The 24,721-nt window shown below is 43.9% G+C and overlaps 1 protein-coding gene across 1 annotated transcript in view; it reads right to left on the bottom strand.

The window, feature by feature from the left end:
- The window catches only part of LOC140722361 (NACHT, LRR and PYD domains-containing protein 3-like), a 39,465-nt gene extending 15,029 nt beyond the window's left edge, over window positions 1-24,436 (bottom strand). Inside the window, exons 1-6 of the mRNA XM_073037124.1 lie at window positions 24,335-24,436; window positions 17,971-18,067; window positions 15,491-15,760; window positions 13,838-14,004; window positions 8,079-8,166; window positions 7,906-7,971 (exon numbers count right to left, since the gene is read on the bottom strand). Coding sequence (XP_072893225.1) covers window positions 7,906-7,971; window positions 8,079-8,166; window positions 13,838-14,004; window positions 15,491-15,760; window positions 17,971-18,067; window positions 24,335-24,436 — 790 coding nt within the window. The remainder of the gene's footprint in view (window positions 1-7,905; window positions 7,972-8,078; window positions 8,167-13,837; window positions 14,005-15,490; window positions 15,761-17,970; window positions 18,068-24,334) is intronic.
- Between the last annotated feature and the right edge of the window lie 285 nt (window positions 24,437-24,721).

The raw sequence follows: 24,721 nt of genomic DNA, 5'->3' as shown, positions 1-24,721 counted from the left end.
TCACCTCTCATTCTCCTACATGCCAGGGAATAAAGTCCTAACCTATTCAAACTTTCCCTGTAACTCAGTTTCTCAAGTCCCGGCAACATCTTTGTAAACCTTCTCTGCACTCTTTCAACCTTATTAATATCTTTCCTGTAATTAGGTGACCAAAACTGCACACAATACTTCAAATTCGGTCTCACCAATGTCTTATACAACCTCACCATTACATTCCAACTCTTATACTCAGTACTTTGATTTATAAAGGCCAATGTACCAAAAGCTCGCTTTACTACCCTATCTACTTGTGAAGCCACTTTTAGGGAATTATGTATCTATACTCCCAGATTCCTCTGTTCTTCTGCCCTGCTCAGTGTCCTAACATTTACCTTGTATGTTCTAACTTGGATTGACCTTCCGAAGTGTAATACCTCTCACTTGTCCGCATTAAACTCTATCTGCCATTTTTCAGCCCATTCCTCCAACTGGTCCAAATCCCTCTGCAAGCTTTGAAAACCTTCCTCACTGTCCACTACACCTCCAATCTTTGTATCATCAGCAAATTTGCTGATCCAATTTACTACATTCTCATCCAGATCATTGAGATAGATGACAAATAACAATGGACCCAGCACAGATCTCCGTGGCACACCACTAGTCACAGTCCTACACTCAGAGTAGCAATCCTCCACTACCACTCTCTAGCTTCTTCCATTGAGCCAATGTCTAATCCAATTTACTACCTCTCCATGTATACCTAGCGACTGAATCTTCCTAACTAACCTCCCATGTGAGACCTTGTCAAAGGCCTTACTGAAGTCCATGTAGACAACATCCACTGCCTTCCCTTCATCCACTTTCCTGGTAACTTCCTCGATAAACTCTAATAGATTGGTTAAACATGACCTACCACGCACAAAGCCATATTGACTTTTTCTAAAAAGTCCCTATCTATCCAAATACCTGGAGATCCTATCTCTTAGTATTCCTTCCAATAATTTACCTACTACCGATGTCAAACATACCGGCCTATAATTTCACGACTTACTTTTTGAGCCTTTTTTAAACAACAGAACTACATGAGCTATTCTCCAATCCTCTGGCACCCGATCCGTGGATATCGACATAATATTTATGCCAGGGCCACTGCAATTTCAACATTAGTCTCCTTCAAGGTCCGAGGGAATACCCTGTCAGGTCCCGGGGATTTATCTACTCTGATTTGCCTCAAGACAGCAAGCACCTCCTCCTCTTTAATCAGTATAAGTTCCATGACCTCCCTACTTGTTTGCCTTGTTTCCAGTTTCTCTAGTAAATACAGATGCAAAAAACCCATTTAAGATCTCCCCCATTTCTTTTGGTTCCATACATAACCAACCACTCTGATCTTCAAGAGGACCAATTTTATCCCTTACTATCATTTTGCTCTTAACATACCTGTAGAAGCTCTTAAAATTATCGTTCACCCTGACTGCCAAAGCAACCTCGTGTCTTCTTTTAGCCCTCCTGATTTCTTTCTTAAGTATTTTCTTACTCTTTTTATACTCCTCAAGCATCTTATTTCCTCCCTTTTGCTATACATGTTATACATCTCTCTCTTCCTCTTTATCAGAGTTTCAATATCCCTCGATAGCCAAGGCTCCTTATTCTTATTCATTTTGCCTTTAACCCTGACAGGAACATACAAACTCTGCACTCTCAAAATTTCTCCTTTGAAGGTCTTCCACTTACCAATCACATCCTTGCCAGAGAACAACCTGTCCCAATCTACGATTTTTAGATCCCTTCTCAGTTCTTCAAATTTGGCCCTTTTCAGGTTTAGAACGTCAACCCGAGGGCCAGATCTATCTTTATCCATGATCAAGTTGAAACGAATGATGTTATGATCACTGGAACCAAAGTGTTCCCCTACACACACTTCCGTCACCTGCCCTAACTCATTTCCTAATAGGAGATCTAATATTGCATCCTCCCTAGTTGGTTCATCTATATATTGATTTAGAAAACTTTCCTGAACACATTTTACAAACTCTAACCCATCTAGACGTTTAACAGTATGGGAGTCCCAATCAATGTGTGGAAAATTAAAATCCTCTACAATCACAGATTTCTGTCTCCTGCAGTTGTCTGTTATCTCTTTGCAGATTTGCTCCTCCAATTCTCGCTGACTATTGGGTAATCCGTAATACAACCCTATTAATGTGGTCATACCTTCCTGTTTCTCAGCTCCACCCATATGGCCTCAGTAGACAAGCCATCTAATCTGTCCTGCCGAAGCACTGCTGTAACATTTTCCCTGACTAGCAAAGCCACCACCCACCCTTCATCCCTCTGTCTCTATCACGTCTGAAACATCGGAACCCTGGAACACTGAGCTGCCAGTCCAGCCCCTCCTGTAGCCAAGTTTCAGTAATGGCTATGATGTCATAATTCCATGTGTCAATCCAGGCCCTCAGCTCGTCTGCCTTTCCCACAATACTCCACGCTTTGAAATATACACACCTCAGAAGATTATTACCACCACACACAACCTTGCTATTTGTGACTTTGCATGAATTACCAACATCATTTATTTTTACCCCCGTTCCACTATCTACTCTGGCATCTGGTTCCCCTCTAGTTTAAACCCTCCCCAATAACACTAGCAAACCTCCCTGCAAGTATATTGGTCCCCTTGTAGTTCAGGTGTAACCTGTCTCTCTTGTACAGGTCCCACCTGCCCCTGAAGAGGTCCCGATGATCTAGAAATCTGAAACCCTGCCCCCTACACCAGTTTCTCAGCCACGTGTTCATCTGCCAGAGCATCGCACTCTTACCCTCACTGGCACGTGGCACAGGCAGCAATCCGGAGATTACTACCCTCTGTGTTCTGTTTTTCAACTTCCTACCAAGCTCTCTGTACTTACTCTTCAGGACATCCTGACTCTTTCTACCTATGTCATTGGTACCGATGTGTACCACGACATCTGGCTGATCACCCTCCCACCTCAGAATGCTGTGCAGGCGATCAGAGACATCCCTGACCATGGCACCCGGGAGGCAACAAACCATCCGGGAGTCTCTGTCACAACCACAGTATCTCCTGTCTGAACCCCTGACTATGGAGTCCCCTATCACTACCGCTCTCCTCTTCCTCCTCCCTCCGTTCTACACTGCAGAACCAGACTCAGTGCCAGAGATCCGGCGGCCGCAGCTTGTCCCAGGTAGGCCATCCTCCCCCCCCCCCCCAACAGTATCCAAATTGGTATACCTATTTTGGAGGGTAATGGCCACAGAAGAACCCTGCATTAACTGCCCTTTCTCCTTCGCTCGCCTGATGGTAACCCAATTACCTGTGCCCTATTCCTTAGATGTAACTACCTCCCGGAAGCTACTATCTATAATCTGCTCAGTCTTCCGAATGATCCGGAGGTCATCCAGCTCCTGCTCCAGTTCCCTAATCCGGTCTGTTAGGAGCTGCAGCTGGATACACTTCTTGCAGGTATCGTTGTCAGGGACACTGGATGTCTCCCTGACTTCCCACATCCTGCAAGAGGAGCATTCCGACATCCTGCCTGGCATATTCTCTAGTCTGAACGAAAAACAGAAAAACAGATGGTTGAGATGGTTGAGAACGTTTGGGATGGGCCCCTAAATGCTAACGATTTTCTATAGGGGCACAATTTTGTGCATCCTGACTGGCTGCATCACTGCCTGGTATGGGAACTGTACTTCTCTCAATCGCAGGACTCTGCAGAGAGTGGTGCGGACAGCCCAGTGCATCTGTAGATGTGAACTTCCTACTATTCAGGTCATTTCAGAGATAGGGGGTAAAAAGTGCCCGAAGGATCATTCTGGACCCAAGTCTCACCAAGCACAAACTGTTCCAGCTGCTACCATCTGGGAAATGGTACCGCAGCGTAAAAGCCAGGACCAACAGGCTCCGTGACAGCTTCTTCCACCAGGCCATCAGACTGATTAATTCACGCTGATACAATTCTATTTCCACAATTGTATACATAAATACAGACTCACTGCACACACTTTACTGTAATCGTGCTGCTGGCGCAGAAAAACAATTTTCACGACGTCTGTCCATGATATTAACCCTGATCCTGAAAATTTTTATCTGGCTGTTGTCTCATTTTTTTAGATCTGTTATTCATCATCCTCATACTGTCCTCGTTCATATCAATTCAAGTGCGCTCCAGTGTACATGGGGTTTTCCAGAAATTGCTATTTAAGTTCTTATTTTTTTGCATATTTTCCAGATCTGTTTCAGACCAGGATATTTTACCAAAATTATACGTCAATATGGGCACAGTGAGTGTTTACTACCTTCGTTATATTTTTACTGTTCAGCTCTGTTTGGCAGATTTTCCTGATCCTTGATGTAAATTCAAAGTTTGTTCAGCCAAGCAGTAAATTCAGATTTTCTTCAGCCTTGAAGTAAATTTTGTTGGAAGGTTTTCCTTTATCACACTATTATCTATTTTCTTTGCTTATTGATATCCTAAATATCCGTTTCATATTCTGTTGCATTGCATCCTGATGCTCTGTTTGATATTCTACCGGCTCTATTGCACCTTTCTTTATGTTTAATCATGTTCTGTACTTTTCTAGTCTAAAGTTCATGCTTATATATTTGGAAATTAGTTCCATTATTTCAATTGTTTGTTTCAGCTTTACTGATGCAAGAGCAAATAATTTCAAATCATCAATGTATAGCTGTGTCAAGGTATAATTCGTATATTTTTTCTGATTAGATACCTGATTTTTATCTGTTTCAGTAAATTATGAGTGGGCTTAAAGCTAGACAAAACCATAGTTGGGTAAGTGAGTCGCTCTGGAAATTCCCTCCATTTATTTTGATAATGGTCGTTGTTCCTCTGTGGTTGTTAATAGGACGATTATTGTACGCGAATGTTTCATCAGTTGTAGAAATTTCACAAGTATTGTATGAATTTTATATATATTTGGAACTTCTTTTAATCACACGAGGAACAGAATCAGATGTGTTTTTTTTGATTGACAATATAACACTGAAACTTTTCTGCTTTCCACAGCGTTTGAAATAGAATTACATAATCTGTTATCTGTTGTTCAAACCCGAATGGTATTCTGTCTGCTCTCCTGTGAGTATATTGTGGTTATCTAAGTTGTTATCTGAGTTTTTATTAGTTACGAGATGTACGATGCTATAATTTTAGATATAAAATTGTCTTATTATTATTAAGAGCCAATAATAACATAGTAGGTGAATATTTAGTAGTCTTATAAATGCAGAATAAAGCTGTCGTTGAGGCTGGTGGTACATGCCTTCAGCCTTTTATATGTTCTCCCCCATGGGAGTGTGACAGAGAGGATGTATGAGGTGGCTTGGGGTTCAGTAGCAAGGCTTTGGTTTGGGTTTGTGTCTTGCCAGCTTGATTGAGTTCCTCCAGGAGGTGACAAAGGAGATAGATGCAGTTACACATGGATATTGTCTACTTGTATATTGGTAGAGTGTTTGACAAAGTCCCACATGGGAGGCTCATACAGAATATTAACATGCTTGAGAACTGTGGGGAATTGTCCTGGCTGCCGGGGACACAAACTGGGAGAAATGTCTTGGCTGGCGGGTGGTGAATCTGTGAAATTATTGTCATAGACGGCTGAGGAAGACCCTTCATTGGATATATTTAAAATGCAGGTCGATATGTTCCTGATTAGGAAGAGTGTCAACGTTTACTGGGATGATAGGGGTAGAGAGGAATATGCAGGGTGTTGCCTGGGTTCGGTGACATGTGCTACTGGTAGAAGTTTGATAAACTTGGTTTGTTTATTCTGGAGTTAGAATAGAGATCTGACTGAGGTGTACAAGTTTGAGAGATATGAGTCTGGGTCGACAGCCTGTATTTTGTTGGTTTTTTTATACATATGACTGGTGTCTGGTACCAGAGGGCATTTGGTTAAGGTGAGATGGGGTAAATTTACAGCAATTGTGGGTAGTTTTTTAACAGAGTTGTGGGTGCCTGGAATTTACTGTCTGGGTCAACATGGCTTTGTGAAGGGAAGGTCGTGCCTCACGAGGCTAATTGAGTTTTTTGAAGAGGTAACAAAAAGCAATTGATGAAGGTACGGTAGTAGTTGTGGTCTACATGGATTTTAGCAAGGCATTTGACAAGGTCCCTCACGAGAGACTCATCCAGAAAATCATGAGGCACGGGATAAGTGGAACCTTGGCTGTTTGGATAAATAATTGGCTTACAGGAAGAAAGCAGAGGGTAGTAGTGGAATGAAAGTATTCTGCCTGGGGGTCGGTGACTAGTGGAGTGCCGCAGGGATCTGTCCTGGGACCCCTGCTATTTGTGATTTTTTATAAATGACCTGGATGTAGAGGTGGAAGAATGGGTGAGTGAATTTGTGGATGACATGAAGATTGGAGGAGTTATGGATGGGGCTGTAGATTGTCGAAGGTTACAAGAGGATATAGACAGGGTGCAGATTTGGGCAGAAAAGTGGCAGATGGGGTTCAATCCGGATAAGTGTGAGGTGATGCATTTTGGAAGGACAAACCAGAATGCTGACTACAAGTTTAATCGTTGGTTACTTAAGAGTGTGGATGAACAGAGGGACCTTGGGGTTCAAATCCATATATCCCTTAAAGTCGCGGCACGGGTTGATAGGATAGTTAAGAAATCCTATGGGATGCTAGGTTTCATTAATAGGGGGATTGAGTTCAAGAGTAGAGAGGCCAAGTTGCAAATCTACAAATCTCTGGTGAGACCGCACTTAGAGTATTGTGTTCAATTCTGGTCACCTCATTATAGGAAGGATGTGGAAGCTATGGAGAGGGTGCAGAGGAGATTTACCAGGATGTTGCCTGGTTTGGAGAATAAGTAATGTGAAACAAGGTTAGCGGAGCTGGGACTTTTCTCTTTGGAGCGTAGAAGGATGAGAGGGCACTTGATAGAGGTCTAAAAAATTATGAGAGGCATAGATAAGGGTGGATTGCTAGTACCTGTTTCCCAGAGCACCAATAGCAAACACTAGAGGGCATATGTACAAAGTTAAGGGAGGGAAGTTTAGGGGAGACATCAGGGGTAAGTTTTTTACAAAGGGTTGTGGGTGCCTGGAACAACTTGCCAGGGATGGTGGTTGAGGCTAAAACATTAAGAGTATATAAGAACCTCTTGGACAGGCACATGGTTGAATGAAAAATAGAGGGTCACGGGGTAGTGTGGGTTTAGTACTCCTTTTAAAGGAATACATGGGTCGGCACAACATCCGGGGCGGAAGAGCCTGTACTGTGCTGTAGTATTCTAGTGTCTAGAGTCTAGTGACTAGGGTCATGTCGGAGGCAACTATGTTATAGATGCTCCTAGTTATACATGAATGTGCAGGAAATGCAAGGAAATGGTCAATAATATAAGAAAGGATACCAAAGTTCTTTTTTTTTCTTTCCCAGATATATAAAGAGTGAAAAAAGGGAGAGGGTCGATATCGGGCCACTAGAAACTGCTGTTGTAGTTGCAGTAACGGGTGAAAAGGAAATGCCAGACAAACTCTGTGCAAGTCACTAGCAGAATTCCAAAAGGTAAAGATAATCAGCAAACAGAATTGCGTGTAGTGCTATTACAAAGGAAAAGGGGCTTGGAAGATGAAAGGTCTGAAGATAGAAAAGTCACCTGGACTGGGTCATAGAGTGTATCAGGAGCCTGCCTAGGGTGTGTTGGGATTCCCAGAGCGTTAGGACCTGGAGTGAAGGCTTCAGCAGAACCAACAGCTGGATTAATAGAAAAATATATTGTAGAATATTCAGGCTGCAAAGAGAGATTCGTTGAATTGTTACTTGAATCCAGAGATCAGTGAATGATTAATGGCGAATTTTGATTCCCGGGTTTTGCCAAGTCACAAACTAACACTTGAGATGTGGTTTGAACTGTGCATTTGATCACTCACCTATCAGCTGAGTGGGTAATTCAGATAAACCTTGGCCGATGTTCATGTATTCCTGTGGATCAGGACCTGTTTAAATATTTAAAAAAATCCATGGAAACAGAGCTAAAATAATTAAAATAACTAAAATGTTTATCTCAATGTGCCTTTGTGTTCAGTGCGTGGTTTTAACATACCGAGTTCCTGTATTTCCTTCAGTATTCTGTCCAACTTCGGTAACTCAGTCCTCCACATCAGAAAGGATTCCCACATCACCCTCCGGGCCTGGGAGCCTTTGCCATTCACCAAACTGAGGAAGAGTCTGGAACTCTCTGCCCGGTTTCCCTTCTCTGTCATTTCAGTGACTTTCTACAAAAGGAAACAATGAATTTATTGTGGAGCAGACAAACAGACATGGAGAATGTGCAGGAAAGTATCTGTTCATGGCACCAGTAGCTTCAGAACAGATGCAGTCACTGGGCTGTTGCCTCATCCTCTCTGGGTTCAGTCATTAACAGAGAAACAGTAACTGAAGGAAATTCTAAATCAATAGTGTGTAAGAATAAGGATTTCCTGACACCCTGCAGTAGATACAATGTGATTGATTTCCTCGATCTGTCAATGTGCAGCATTACATCAACAAGATGTGACAACAAGAACGGGAGAGAGGGGAGAGAGAGCAAAAACAAATGGATGGCGGGCATCACTGAATCGTGGCTGACAAAAGTTTATAGTTGGGTGCTTAAATCCAAGGATAAATATTGAATCGAAAGGATACACAGGTAGGTGAAAGTGTTGCGTCGAAGCTGCTGTCATTAAAAATGAAAAGTCCTGAGAAAGAGTTGATGTCGGATTAGACGATGAGGATGTTAAGAAACTGCGTAGGTAAAATGACCCTGATGGAAATTATATACAGGCATGTTAACAGTAGCCAGGATGTGGGCTACAAATTACAATGGGGGAGAGGAGAGGCATGGAAAAAGGTCAATGCTAAAATTGTCACGGGGAGTTTCAATATGCAGGTAGCTTTGGAAAATCAGGTCGGTGCTGAATCCCAAGTGAGGGAATTTATAGAATGCCTATGAGATGGCTTTTGAGAGAAGCCTATGGTTGAGCCCGCTATAGGAAAGACGGATCTGGAGTCTGTGTTGTGTATTGAACCAGATTTGATTAGGGAGCTTCAGCTAAATAAACCCTTAAGAGGCAGTGATCATAAAATAGCAGAACTCAGCCAGCAGGTTGAAAGGGAGAAAGTAAAGTTAGAGGTATCAGTGCTACAGTTGAATAAAGGAATTACCTCGGAATGAGAGAGGAACTGGGCAATAATAAATTCGAAAATGACACTAACAGGGACAATGGCAGAGCAGGAATGGCTGAAGTTTCTCGGAGGACAAACAATCACAATGATGAAGAATTATTCTAAAGGGAGGATGATCAACCATGGCTGACGAGGTAGTCAAAGCAGCACAAAGGCAAAGGAGAGGGCACAGAATATTACAAAATATCGTAGAAAGCTGGAGGACTGGGATGTTTCTACAAACCAACAGAAGGCAATTAAAAAGCCGTAGATAGAGAAAATATGAAATATGAAGCTAGGCTAGAGAATAATGTAAAATAGCTTACCAAAACGTCCGTCTGATATATGAAGATTGAAAGAGAGGAGAGTGGATATTGGACCACCGGAAAATGACAGTGGAGCGGTCCTGTCAGGGGACAAGGAAATGCCGGAAGATATTGGTCGGCATTTTGCGTCAGTCCTCACTGTAAAAACACTAGAACGTGCCAGATATTTGAGAATGTCAGGTGGCAGAAGTGAGTGTATTTGCAATTATTGCGGAGAAGGCGCTTGGGAAGCTGAAAGTTCTGAAGATAGATGAGTCCAGATCAACTCACCCGATTGCTTCTGAAGGAGGAGGCTGAAGAGATTGTGGAGACATTAGTAATGATCGCTCAAGAATCACTAGATTTTGGAATGGTTCCGGAGGACTGATCATTTTAAACTATAGGCCAGTTAGTCTGATCAGCGTTTGGGAAGATGTCAGCAGTCGATAATTAGGTTTCGGGGTATTTGGACGCACATGATAGGAAAAAGGCCAACATCCATGGAAGGGAATCTTGCCTGACAGAACTGTTGGAATTTTTTGAGAGAACAGCATGCTGGGTCGACAACAGAGAGTCAGTGCAAGTTGTTTACTTGGACTTCCTGAGGACCTTTGACCAGGTGTCCCACATGATGCCGTTTAACAAGGGCCGACAGTAGGACAAGAAAGGCACTGGCATGGATAGAGGATCCAAGATTTTCTCCAGACAGATTTGTCTGACTGCCAGGAAGCACAGAATGGGAACAAATAGGGCTTTCTCTGGTCGAATGTTGGTGACCAGTGGTGTTATGCAGTGGTTGGTTTTGGGACAGTTTCTTTTTCCGTTATGTCAATGATTTGTAGGCTTTATGGCCATTATTGTGGGCGTTACGAAGATATGGGGAGGGAAGGGAAGTGTTGAGGAAGCAGGGAATTCGCGGGAGGACATGGAGCTATGAGAAAATGGACACATCAGTGGCAATTGAAATGTAGTATAGTGAGGTACGTGGCCATATACTTTAGCAGAAATAATGAAGACGTAGACTATTTTTGAATCTGGGAGAAAATTCAGAAATCGGAGTTGTAAAGAGTCTCTGGAGACCTGGTGCAGGATTCCGTGCAGGTTGAGTCTGTGTTCGGAAAGGCAAATACAATGCTAGCATTCATTTCGAGAGGATCAGAATATAAGAACAAGCACTGGCCAGACCGCACTCGCATATTTTGATCCCCTAATCAGAGAAAATATGTGATGGCGTTGTGAAAAATCCAGAGAGGAATCTAAACGAACAGAACCAGTGATATTAAACCAGATTTTGATGGGAATGGATCCTGGATGCACCTGTACTGGCTGGAGTGTGGAAGAATGAAGGGGAATCTAATTGTAACCTGTGGAATATCGAAAGACATTGAGAGGATGTGGAGAGGTTGCTTTTACGTGGGAGAGTCTAGAACCAGACGGAACAGCCTCAGATTAGAGGGACGTCCATTTGGAATAGAAATGAGCAGATTATTTAGCCTAGGAGTAGTGAATCTGTAGAATTCATTGGCACTGACAGCTGCGGAGACCAGGTCATTGGGTACATTTAAATCAGAGGTTGGTACCTTCTTGACTAGTCAGGTCAGCAAAGTTCACTGGGAGAAGGCAGGAGAATGGGGTTGAGAGGGATAGTAAATCACCCATGATGTAATGGCAGAGCAGAATCGATGGGCCTAATGGCCAATTGTGTTCTGATGCCCTATGGTCTTATGATGTGTAAAGACAAAAGAAGATTAAGAAATGTCAGTGCGGCTATCTTATAATGGAGATGGTTACTGCCTGGCACTGATACCGTAAAATGGTAATGACTTCCTGAATGCAGGCATGGGCTTCCTGATTAACTGAGGAATTATGAATTAAACATTGAATAGTCTTCAAGCAACATACACCTATGATGGAATTAAGGTAACTGAATATGGATGGACTTAGGACATTGCTCTGAGAAATAAGAGAGGCAGCGTTTAAGGGTAAGCACAACATTGTGGGCCGAAGGACCTGTACTATGCTGTACTGTTCTATGTTCTATGTCCCGGATTTGAATGATTGATCTCCTAGAACAGATATCAGTAGGGAATAATGGACAACAATTATGAAATAAATCAGCATAATTCCCTGATGGCCCACTGCACTGTGAAATAATCCCTCAGTTTCACTGCTACCAGGTCCGAGGAGTTACAGTTGTGAAAGAAATTTAACCAGTAAAGCAGTCGTCTCCAGATGATGAATTTATAGATCAGCATCATATTTACAGATTACCTCTTGCCTTTGGATAATGCCTGTGTGATTCATTACAGACAGCGCCAATGAATCCCAACGAGAACAGAGTTACTCACGGGTGTAACACACTTGATTTTCTAATACCACTCATGGCTGAATAGGTCAGATCTAGGACAAGACAATCACTGTTTGTGAGCTCCAAGGAGAGTGACCTGAAATGGTGTGTCCCTGTCTCTCATTAGTCAGATATTCAGCAAGTTAGCAGTTTTTATTTTGTTTGCCCCTTCCCTTTCAGGAAATCCTACTGATCTTCTTCCCTTTCAGGACAACCTGTTGATTTTTTGGGATCATGAGATATCAGCTAGATTACCAGATTTATTTTATGTTTTGTGCTTTCTTCTGCCCTTTTAGATCAAACTATTGATGTTTGTGGTCATAAGATATCAGCTTTGTGCGTGATCTTTCACATCTATTCAATCTCAGAGTTTTTCGAGGAAGTTACCAGGAAAGTTGATGAAGGCAAGGTTGTGGATATTGTCTACATGGACTTCAGCACGGTATTTGACAAGGACCCGTATAGGAGGTCGGTCTAGAAGATTCAGTTGCTTAGCATTCAAAATAAAGTAGTAAACTGGATTAGACACTAACTTTTTGGAAAGAATCCGGACTGTCACTATAGACTGTTGCATTTCTGTTTGGCGCCTGTAGCTCGTGCAGTGTCATGGGGATCGGTGCTGTGCTATTGTTGTTTGTCATCTATATCAATGATCTGGATGAAATTACAGTTAAGAGCATCAGCAAATTTGCTGATGACTCCAACATTGGGAAGGTGCAGTTGACAAAGAGGTAGATTGCAAAAGCTTGCAGTGAGGTCTGGACCAACTGGAGAATGGGTTTAAAAAGGGCCGATGCAATTTAATGCTGACAGGTGCAAGATGTTGCACTTTGGATGGACCAATCAGGGTAGATCTTACACAGCGACCGGTAGAATAAAGTGATTTGGGAATACAGGTGCATAAGCCATTGAAAGTGGCAGCAAATGTTGATAGGCTCTGAAAGTAAGTTTCTTAGCACATTATCCTTGGTAATTGAAAATATCGTGTACGATATGATGTTGTATAAGACGTTGGAGAGGCCTAATTTGGATATTATGTGCAGTTCTGCACACCTACCTGCAGGACAGATGGAAATGTTTGAAAGAGTACAGAAAAAAAAACATTATAAGGATGTTACCTGGACTGGAAGACCTAAGTTATAAGAAAAGAGTGAACTGATTAGGACTTTATTCATTGGGACATGAAAGATTGAGCGGAGATTTGATAGAAGTATACACAATTACATTGGGATATAGATGGGAAAAATGCAAGCAGGCATTTTGTACTGAGGTAAAGAGGTACTACAACAAGAGGTTATCACTAAAGGGTGAAAGGTGAAAAGTTCAAAGGGTACAAAAGTGAAACCGGTTTACTCAGAGGGTGGTGAGAGTGCGAAACTAGCTAGCAGGGCAAGTAGTGCAAGTGCTGAAGAGAATTCTGAAAAGATGCTTGCGTAATGAGCGTATAGAGCGCCATGGCCCGGTGCAGGTCAATGGGAATAAGTAGATTCTGTAGTCTGGCATGCAATAAATGGGCCAAAAGGCCTGTTTCTGTACTGTACCTTGCTGTGACTATGACAAGTCAGCCACACATTGTTTGGGAACTCACGGAACCAAGACAAGCTGTGGTTAGCTGGTTTCCCTCCCTCAGGTACCGCAGTGAAGCCGGTTGGCCCAATTGACAGTTTACTACTCATCCTGGATTAATGAGATGAGGGGAAGCTACCCGACGGTTCAGCCAAGATTTGAAATTAGTTTCAGACCGAATGCCTTTTGGAAGTCCAGATATGCAGCCACTGCTCTTACTTCACACTGATAAATACAGCAGGTGATACAAGAAAAGGTGATGCTAAACCTGCAGTTCCCAGTGCTCCCCACCTTAAAAACTGAAACCAGATCTGCGAGAGACAAGTCAGTGATCAAAGTCTCCATTCCCAAGTCGATCTCCTAAAACGTGCAGGAGTTTAATGTTGATCCCTATTCCCTCTGATACCAGCAGATCAGTGACAATACACGGACTGCACTCACCGCATTTTCTTCTCTACTGAAATGTCCCTCCTTTGTCAACATCCAACCCAGTCTCTCAACCTTTTCTTCAATTGCTTGTTTGAGTCTGTCCCTGTAGAACTTTGTCAGTTGGTACAGTCGATATTCCTCCCCATGTGCCAGGAGGTCGGAGATTGTAAACTCTGGCTCTGTGAATATAAAAAGGGAAATGTAGGCTTGAACTCAGATATCCCTCGTCTCCACCGCTCTCACCCAACTCAACCAAAAACCGTGTCTTGAACCTGCCTACAGATACAAAATTGGATTAATTCTCCATCTCCAACACCATCACACTGAGCACGGAGTCCCCCTAGGGCTGTGTGCACAGACCACTGCTGTTCACTCTGCTGACCCACGACTGTGCTGCAACACACAGCAAGAACGACGAGTCAGCTTACAGAGAGGAGGTGCAGCAACTAACGGACTGGTGCAGAGCCAGCAGCCTGTCTCTGAATGTGAACAAAACAAATTTCTTGGTGTTCATCTAGCGGAGAATCTCACCTGGTCCCTCAACACCAGCTCCATAGCAAAGAAAGCCCAGCAGCGTCTCCACTTTCTGCGAAGTCTGAGGAAAGTCCATCTCCCACCCCCCATCCTCATCACATTCTAAGGTGGTTGTATTGAGAGCATCCTGAGCAGCTGCACCACTGCCTGGTTCGGAAATTGCACCATCTCAGATCGCAAGACCCTGCAGCGTATAGCGAGGTCAGCTGAGAAGACCATCGGGGTCTCTCTTCCCGCCATCACGGACATTTACACTACACGCTGCATCCGTAAAGCCAGCAGCATTATAAAGGATCCATGCAACCCTCATACAATCTCTTCTCCCTCCTGTCATCTGGGAAAATGCACCGAAGCATTCGGGCTCTCACGGCCAGACTATGTAACAGTTTCTTCCCCCAAGCTATCAGAATCCTCAATACCCAGAGCCTGGCCTGACACCTTACTGCCCTATTGTCACGTATATTATTTATTGTAATGTCTGCACTGTTTTGTGCACTTTATGCAGTCCTAGATAGGTGTGTAGTTTAGTGTAGTTGTTGTGTGTTTTTTTCTTTTTCTCTGTTGTTTTTTACGTAGTTCAGTCTAGTTTTTGTAATGTGTCATGCAACACCATGGTCCTGAAAAGCGACTCATTTTTCCTGTGTACTGTATCAGCAGTTATGGTCGAAATGGCAATAAAAAAGTGACTTGACTTGACTTGAATGTAACACTTGCCTTAAAACCCAACAAACAATGTCCGAGGTTAATAGAAGGGCCAGATTTAATGCAAACCAGTCATCCCCCATCCCACCCACTCACCTATTTCAGTTTTGGATGGGCAATAAATGCTGGGACGGTAGGTAATATTCACTTCCCAGAGATACCCTTTCCATCCTGGCGAATACATTTCCCCTGATTCACATCCTGGAAACACTCTTCTCATCTGCTCAGTTGCATTTCCTCCATTGCACATTCTGGAAATCCTCAGAGCAGGTAGTGCATTTCCTGTAGTGGGGTAACGGCTGCCGACTACACCACATGTACCACACCCACACATTCCCTCTCTCATCTGATCAGCCCTCGAAAAAGGCCTCACCTTTGTCCTCCTCCCTGCCACATTCTGAGAACCCGTCAGTCTCATATTTCACTCACCTGCTCCTTGTTGAGGACTGGACAATTCCATGTTTAATGAGCGTCCGAGCCGACAGACGGTCGCCTCCCTTGTGCCGGTTCCAGGGTCCTGATCGGTGTCTCTGACGTCACTGTCTCTGAGCTGAATTTGCTCCTCCTCCTCTGCGGCCGGACCGCATTCCATTGGGACATCGCTCTCAATCTGACCCTGCTTTGGTACCTTGCTTCCCGTGTCCCGATCATCTTCCCTCGATGATTCGCCTGGTAAAGTCCTCTTCAGTACTTTCCATACTAGTTTCAATTTTCAACATGAAATAAATAATGAATTGCAGGTTATACAAGTGATGCACCATCAATAACCCACTCTGAGACGTAAGAAGCGAGATATCGGCTTTTATTGACTGGAAGAATGAACAACACTACATCCTGGAGAATGAGGCCGGGCATCAGGCCTCAATCGCCTTTATACAAGGGTCTGTGGGAGGAGCTACAGGAGCAGTCCAGACAGGTATATGTAGTTCACCACAACAAGTATGATATAGATCTGAGCAAAACTGATTCAGATTGCAATGGAGCCGAGACTCTGGCTGACCAGATTTGGAGTGGAACTGTGCTGATTAATGTGAATCGTACATCCTGTCAGGTGATCATCCCGATAAGCCGGTGACCGGACACATTTACTCCCAGTAAAATAGCACAATAAGCACAGTAATACTAATCACAGCAGTTGAACACACGGATGACCACGGGATCATAATACATCGGTGTCCGGTGATGCTGGGAAATATCACTGTGATTATCTTCCACAAGTTAAAATCTCCCTCAGTCACTAACTGTCCAGTAGTCTGTGTCACACAAAGACCAGCAACGGGATTACACATGGTCCAGTCTGCTGGATCACACATTCTCCAGTTGCTTTGTCACACGAGGGGCTGGAGACTGGACAAGGGGACTGGAGTTGCTTTCTCCAGTGCCCTTGGTCACAGACTGACTATTCCCTTGAGACGCACGTCGTCCGGTCCCCGGGGTCGCAGGCTGATCATTCCCTTGAGATCTATGCTGACCTCTCCCCTGGTTCCCATCTTATCCCCCACCTGCTGATCATCATGTAACAACTATGCATGTCATTGGCTAAGTCTTGGTTATAGAGCTTTGTGTGTAGTTGCAGTTGCTAATCTATAGGATGGAGGTGATGAAGCTGGAAAGTGTTTAGTGAAGAATGAACACTACGGTACTGGGCTAGGGTGTTGTTTTTTGTGTTATATGGTTGGGCTGGGACAGCTTGCCCTGGAGCTCAGGAGCTTGAAGGGAAACCTTACACACACACACACACACACACACACACACACACACACACAGTAATCGTGTGCAGATAGGGTAGATGGTCACAGACTTTTTCCCCGGGTAGGGGCGTCTGAGACTCGAGCGCAGAGATTTAAAAGGGACCAAACGGGCATTTTTTCACGTGGTTGCTGATGGGTATAAATGACATGCATCCAGAGGAGGCCGCAAACACAAATAAAATTACAAAATTGAGAGCATGTGGGCAGGAAAAAGGGGAGAAGAAGTTTACGAGGGAAGTTTGGGAAAACTGCAGGAAAATGGGACATTTAGATCAGCATGAATTATATGGGCCGAAGGACCCGTTTCCAGGCTGGAGCATCGTTTTTATTCCAGCTGGAATCTCAGATTTGAGCACAATCGCAGTGTCTACAGGTGACACAGACATTTGGTCATTGGTTATGCCGGGTTTCCCAGCCAAGATCCTAGGAATTTAAATTCATGTGGAAGATCATATCAAGAGGGAAATAGTTAGAAACTCAGGGTCACCATTTCTCCACATCCCAGACATTCAGTGGGGTGTTAGAACTCCGAAGCAGATCACAAATGTATCTACAATGAGCTGCCTCCTGATCCTCAGCCATTCCCAGCACCGGCAATGATCTCCGCTCCGCTACAGAAAACAGATTTCGGTGACACCCCTCCTCCTTTGCGTAGCAGGCAAGAAAAACCAGGGGGGAGTTGGTAGCTTTCCTTCCAAAACCTGAAATGCTGTGTTATCATAGAATCTCGGAAATCCCGGAAATGCTCCTATCATCTGCTTCTGAATTTTATAAATGAAAGTTGAAGATGTCTTACATATCAGGGCCTGTCTGGAGGTAAAACGGACCCTGACCCTGAACATTTACATAAACCACGAGATCTCTGTCACATTCTTGTCTGTGTTTCACTCACGACCACCTGATTCAGGAGCCCCTGCTCCTTTCACACAGCTGAAGCTTTGTATGATGAGCGGAGTGATTCGACCATTACTGGTGTCAGGTCCCTGCGCTGGAACTGTTGGGTTGATCAATTACTCAAGGCCGCTTTACCAGTGGGATAAATGACACTGCTTGATGAAACTTTTCTATCCACTGTTAACACCTGTGTCAGTTTTTTTCACCTGAACTAGTGTGTACAAACGCGATAAAAGTTTAATTCAAAGATCCCTGTGATCATACCTTTGTCCATTTTGATTCTGACTGGCGATTGTTGATTGTCGTCGTCTTGATAACACTTTGGTCGCTCTGCAGGACAGCTCCACCTGCTGGTGAGGCTCTAAATTTCACAACAAGCAGACAGTGAGTCAGAGAGTACGACTACTTTGCAAATATGACAGTATTTCCATCCCCTGTAGCATTTGGCATGGGGACCAAACATTTCCTGTTAGTAACCACTTCCACACCATATCTGTCCACTGATACCTGGCGCATCTGCTGACAGAGTCACAGAGCAATAGAATGCAAATTCAGAGCGTTCAGCCCAACGAGACAATGCCAACCACAGTGCCCACTGAGCTGGTCACAAATTCCTGTGATGGGGCCATCTCCCTTCTGGCCTCTTCACTCCATCTACTCACCCCAACTGCTTTTTGAATTTTGCAACTGCACCTGCCTCATCCACTTCCTCTGGCTGTTTCCTCCACATGATCCCCAACATCTGCATGAATCCGCTGTTGATCAGATTGGGTTTGCAATCTCTTTACCAGCCCCTGTCCATTTAGATCCCCTAGATGCTACGATAATCTTCACTGTGAACAGCAACTACTAATGTTGTGCATTCTGCGAACTTACCAGTCAAGTAATCCTTGTGTAATCGCATCCAAATCATTGCTATAAAATAACGAATATCAAAGGCCCAATTGTAGCCTCACGGCACACCGCTAATTACTCGCCTCCATTGCGAGGAGAAACCTTCAACCAGCACTCTTTGCTTGCTACCTTGAAGCTAATTTTGAATACATCCAATTTATTCACTCCGGACAGCATGGGACCTAATCATCGGGGCCAAGCTGTCATGTGACACCTTGTCAAAGGCTTTGCTGAAGTCCCATGCACAACGTCCATTGGAACATAACTTTGAATTTCCACCTCTGCTTAATGTCACCTTCACAGGTTCTGACAATGTAATTAGCAGAAAAGTACCTGATGAGGCCAAGGTATGTCAATGTAAATTATAGGTTGCCATGTGCTGGTGAGGACTGAATAAAATGCAGAGTTGGGATATTTTGCTTTATAAATGGTCTGTTCTCAGCAGAGGCCTACGCGACGATATATTCGAGGGTAAGTATATCACTGCAGATTGCAATAGCCAGTGGGATCAAGGGCATGTTGCTCCAGTTCATGGTAGTTCCACATTTCTACAATCACTACAACACGACGCACTTGGGGCTTCTTATAAAGGGAGGAAATTGTCAACGCATTTTAAGATGATTATAACGTAACAAGGAAACATCAGAACTAACCAAAAGCTTCTTCAGATGATGCAGCATCTTCAAAAGAGCAAACACTCAGAGAATATGAGTGACTTTAAAGAGCTGGGCTTCTGAAAGCACATTATCAGACCTGGAGTGATTGCAACTTGGTCTGACCGAGGCATTCCACCTAATTTGTACCTTCCTTTGTAAAGATATGTAATGTTTACAGGACCAGTGTTCGAGTGAATGAGACTCACCAAACTTTCTCCTGACTGAATCAATGAAAACTCTGAGTCAGAGGGTTCTCTTCAGTTGATACTCTCAGTCCTCGGGCTGGTTCGCTCGTAGCTGTTCCCTCGTTCTCATTCGTGGCTTCTTTCCAGCTGTGGGCTTTTCTTCCAATAAATCTCTCACCGCAGGTCTAACTTTAACCAGAGAGATAATGAAGCACATTAACAATACAAAGGAGAAAAAATATTTCTGCTCAATTTTTTCAAAAGCGAATCTCACTGAAATTTAAACGCTGAAGACAAATAAAAGGATCTCATGGAACAAATCTGTAATTGTCCCTCACACGTCACAAATCCTGATACGGGATACGAAGGACTCATCATTCAGTCATGATAAGATATCAGAGCAGAATGAAGTGATTCAGACCATCGAGTCTCCTCCATCACTTATAAAGTGCTGGAAACTCCATTCGTGGGAGCATTTTGGTTATGCAGACGCGCAGTTTAGTGGGAACAGTGACGGGTCTCTCTCTCCAGATTATCCCCAACTTATAACAGTGTTTTATCCACTGCCTTGTCAGCGACAGGCTGTTGTTACAAACATGCAAATCATCAATAATCAGGCCCAGATCTCATCCGTGTTCATATTCGAGATGGGTGAGGGTTTGCCTAAATGGGAAATGCACTAAATGGCCTCTTTGTTCGGTACAACTCTATACCAGCTCATTAATACGAATCTGTTAATCATCTGCTTGCAACTCAAAGCACAAACACATGCAGATATGGTCACCGGGTTCAGTTGTTATTCAAGCCAAACATCTGAAGAGGAAATAAATGTGATGTAAGTGACGTTGACCGTGGAGTGATGGCTGGGGCCAGACCGGGTGGTCTGAGTGTTACGGAAACTGATCAGCAGCTTGGATTCTCAAGTATAAATCTGTCGGTTTACTGAGAATGGTCCGGAATCAAACCAAAGGGAAATTCAGTGAACAGCGGTTCTAAAGGCCGCGTTAATGAGAGAGGTCAGTGAGATTTGCCAGACTGATTAAATCCGACAGGAAAGCGGCAAGAACTCAAATAACCACGCACTCCGACAGAGGCGTGCAGAAGAGAGTCACTGAGCGCCGAACAGAGAATGTGGACGGGGTGCAGCCGCAGTAAACCCCGAGCATTCACTCAGTGTCACATCATTAGGTACAGGGGTACATAAAAACGTACCCCCTGAGTGTAGACTTCCATACTTTTATCAACTGTCAGTGAGATTTATTACAGGAATTTTTATCCTAAATATCACTGCCGGATATATAAAGTATTTGTTAAAAAACAAAACACACAAACAGAATAAAACACACACATTCGTTAATCCGCGCAACCCTAAGGACAATATTGAACTGATAGAAACAATAGCATTACTAGGGCGACCAGTGGGCGTAATAAAGCACCATAGCATTTCCCCTATGACCCTGTCCTTACCTGGTGCTGGGCTCCTGATTCTGTTTCCAGCGAATCCGAACATCTGAATTTTATGGCGCTACCAGTAAGTGAACACACCCTGAGCAATGTTCAGTTGATAACACGCTCATAAACCTGAGCTTCAGTCTATTCAGCATGTAACGCAACAGCTCGTTCCACAACGCCTGTAGTGAAAAACGCCAAAACTCGTATCTAACATGTGGTTCGAGCCAAAAGTACGACTTCACTGCCCGATGCAATGATTACCTTTCTCTCGAAAATTTGATCTGCTCCAGGGAGGGAGCACAACCCGTATCCTGGTTCGGTTCTGTTGGTGTCGTCCCTTTGATTTATTGTTCGCCTTGGGACCAGTTTATTGCCGGGTTATAAACTCCAGGTACAGCTCAGGACAAAGATCGCTGTGGGTTTATTGCAGAGAGAGAGCAGAAGGAAGGGCGATTGTAAAATATTATGCATTTGGAGCCATTTATATATATATATATTTCCTTTTGAACACTGGACATTCCCTAAGTCTGCCCCGGCTGCCTGGAACTGACTTGAAGGTCAGCCTGTTCAGAAAGAACCATTTTTAACAGAAGTCCACAGTTGGTCCATTACAATAATGGGCCGATTGAGGAGCAACTGTGCCGAGATAACCATCTCCCAGAGATAACAACCGGTCAAAGTCAACAGCGAGATAAGAACGCCCTTCCCCTTCAGATTATTGCTCGCTTACTGGAAACAAGTTACCATGGCAACGTAGAACCATATGAAATTATGACCATGTCCCGCCGGCCAATTTGGCAGGTACTGCACTTACTTTACAAATACATCTACCGTTCCTCGTCTGAGATCGAAGGAAAAACATCAAATGTTAAATACACCGGGTCTCATATTCGTCAGAATGTGCTACTGGTCTATTGAAGTAGTAACAGGACATTCGTCCCGTCAGTCCTGTTCCGCCATTCTCTATGATCACAGCTGCACCGTGATCTCAGTGACACATCCCTGCGACCGGCTGCAACACTTCACTCCGTTGCCTGTCGAGGATCTGTGCGCTGCCGAATTAACCACATTGAAAGAAAACTCTTCTTCTCTTTCCCTTTGAGGAAAAGAGACACTAGTTCCACCTCAGTGGGGAAAAAAAACTGTTTCCCCTTACAGCAGCAAACATGTTCCCCACATTCCTGTTCGGAATCCAGGTGATGTTCGATGTCTCCAGCATAAGCTTAATTCATTTATGTAACCACCAGCGGATAAAATCTCCTCACCTTCATCTAAATGACAGCGAATACAATCAACTCCCCGTCTTTATCGAGTTCCAGCGAACACAGAGTAGAGGTCAGCATTGAAGCGAACGGGTAACAGCAGCAGATGCTCCCGGACATGCACTCAGTGGCCACATTATTAGGTACAGTAGGTACATAGTAAAGCGCCCACTGAGTGTAGAATCTGCTATTTTCGTCTACGGCCAGTAAGAATTATCACATTATTTGTTAATATAAATATCACTGTCAGATCTACCTCGTCTTCGCTGAAAAAACACACATACAGAATAATCGAGCGCGCAGATCCGTAAAGCCGCGCGATTTCAATGGTAATATTGATATGGTAGAAATATTAGAACTACTGCCGTTAGAAGTAGGCTTATTAAAACACCATAACATTCCCGAATACAGTCCATGTTCTTACCTGATGCAGGACTCCTAGGTCTGGTTTCAGTGAATCCGAGTGTCTGAATTTTATGTCCCTACCAGTAAGTGAACACACCCTGAGCAATGTTCAGTTGATAACACGCTCATAAACCAGAACTTCAGTCTATTCAGCATGTAACGTCACACCCTGTTCCACAACGCTTGTGTTAAACCACACAAAGACTCACCTTGCTTGAATGAGTCTTTCTAACTTCTAGTCCGAACTAGAATTAATACTTCAGTGCGCGACATTTTACCACCTCCAGAGAGGAATCATAACCCGCATCCTGGTTCCGTTCGGTTGGTGCCGTCGCTTTGAGTTATTGTTCACCTTGGGACCAGTTTATTGTCAGATTATAAACTCCAGCGACAGCTCAGGGCAAAGATCGCTGTGGGTTTATTGCACAGAGACAGCAGAAGCAAGGGCGCTCTCAACTCTGATGGAATATTATGCATTTGGAATAATGTTCTCTTTTGATCAGCGGACATTCCCTTTCTCCAGATTTAATTGGGCCACCGTTAGCCTGGGCTTGCACTGATTTAAGTTGGTCCATTTAAAAGCCATCTTTAACAGTTGTCCGCAGTTGTAAACTTCGGGTAATGGGCAAAGGGGAGCGGCTGTGGCGAGATTGCTAACTCCCAGAGATAACAACCGGTCAAAGTCGACAGCAAGATATGGATGCCCTTCCCCTTCAGTGTATTTTTCACTGACTGGAAGCAAATTGCAGGATCACAGCGCCATCATTTGCATTTCAGACCATTTCCCGCTGGTGAATTTGCCTGATATCGCATTTACTTTGCACGTACATCAATCGTTTCCAATCAGTGAGCGATGGAAAAACTCGAAACATTAAATTCAGGGGGTCTCTTATTTGTCGGAGGTTGTTGCTGGCATATTGAATTAGTAGCAGGATATTCGGCTATTTTTATTTGAAGAAAGAACAAGCAGGATAGAGAGAGGTGAATACGTTGATGTTGGGTACTTGGATTTTCGAAAGGCCTGTGACAAGGAGCCACACTTGAGGCTGTTTAACAAGCTAGGAGCCCATGGTATTACAGGAAAGATTCCAGCATTGATAAATCAGTGCCTGATTGGAAGGAGGTCTTATGGTCATATGGAAATGCAGCTTCCCTGGAGGTGGAGGAAAGAGGTGGAAGAGCCAGTGGGAAGACACGGTTTGTCAGGGCTGGAGGGGGAGGAAAGAGGTGGAAGAGGCAGTGGGAAGACATGGTTTGTCAGCTCTGAGAACGAGTTGAATGGACCATAACCTTTAGACTGAATCAGAAAACCATTCTGAGGGAATTGGAAATGTCAGAAGCAGGGGAGATGTGATCACATGTGTTGACGGCAGGGGTTGTGTCTCCATCAGACCCTCAGTGAGATGGTTCAAGTTACAATGTGCAGGGAAATGTGCAGATGAAAGCATAGTGTTTGGAGCAGGTTTAAATCACTGATTCTGACACAATGAGAGGGTTAGTTTTGCTGTAAGGAAGCAACATTAATGGAAGAAGACTAAGGAACTTCATCAATTGCCAGTTGTTTAGCTGAAGTGTTCAATCTGTATGTTACCTTGACAGAAACGGATATTCGCAGTGGTAACAAAGGGGTTCAGTCTGGTTTATTTCAAATTGGAGAGGGATGTGGAGTTTTGAAATCAATGCCTTGTGGTGCCACCATCTTTAATTCAGCGTGTTCGGAGTGGTGGATCACACAGCACGGGAACAGTCTTTGGCAGGCCTTACCTGTTCTGACCATCCAATTACTGTCTGCACTGGTCCCATTTATCAGCACTTGGTTCATAGCCGACTGTCTCTTGGCAGTTTCAATGTTCATCAGGATTATTCCCTGGATCATGTCTTGAATAATGCATCAACATGAGGTTTGCTTGTGGCTTGTGGCTAGGCTGGTCACAAGTGTATTGGTCAAGGCCCCAGCAATCTCTTCACTTGCCTCTCTCTGTAACGTGTGGTATATCCCATCAGGGCCTGGAGACTTTTACGCCTTAATGCACTCTAAGAGACCCAACACTGTCTCCTCCCTTACTTCAAAATGCCTGTGTATACTTGTACTCTCCGCACTGGTCTCCCTATCCTCCTTGTCTTTCTCCTTGGTAAATATTGATGTAAGTTACTCATTAAG

Source organism: Hemitrygon akajei, unplaced genomic scaffold (assembly GCF_048418815.1).
Source record: "Hemitrygon akajei unplaced genomic scaffold, sHemAka1.3 Scf000075, whole genome shotgun sequence".
NCBI lineage: Eukaryota > Metazoa > Chordata > Chondrichthyes > Myliobatiformes > Dasyatidae > Hemitrygon > Hemitrygon akajei.
The sequence above is the reverse complement of the archived record's forward strand: the minus strand, read 5'-3'. Positions and strand labels throughout refer to the sequence as shown.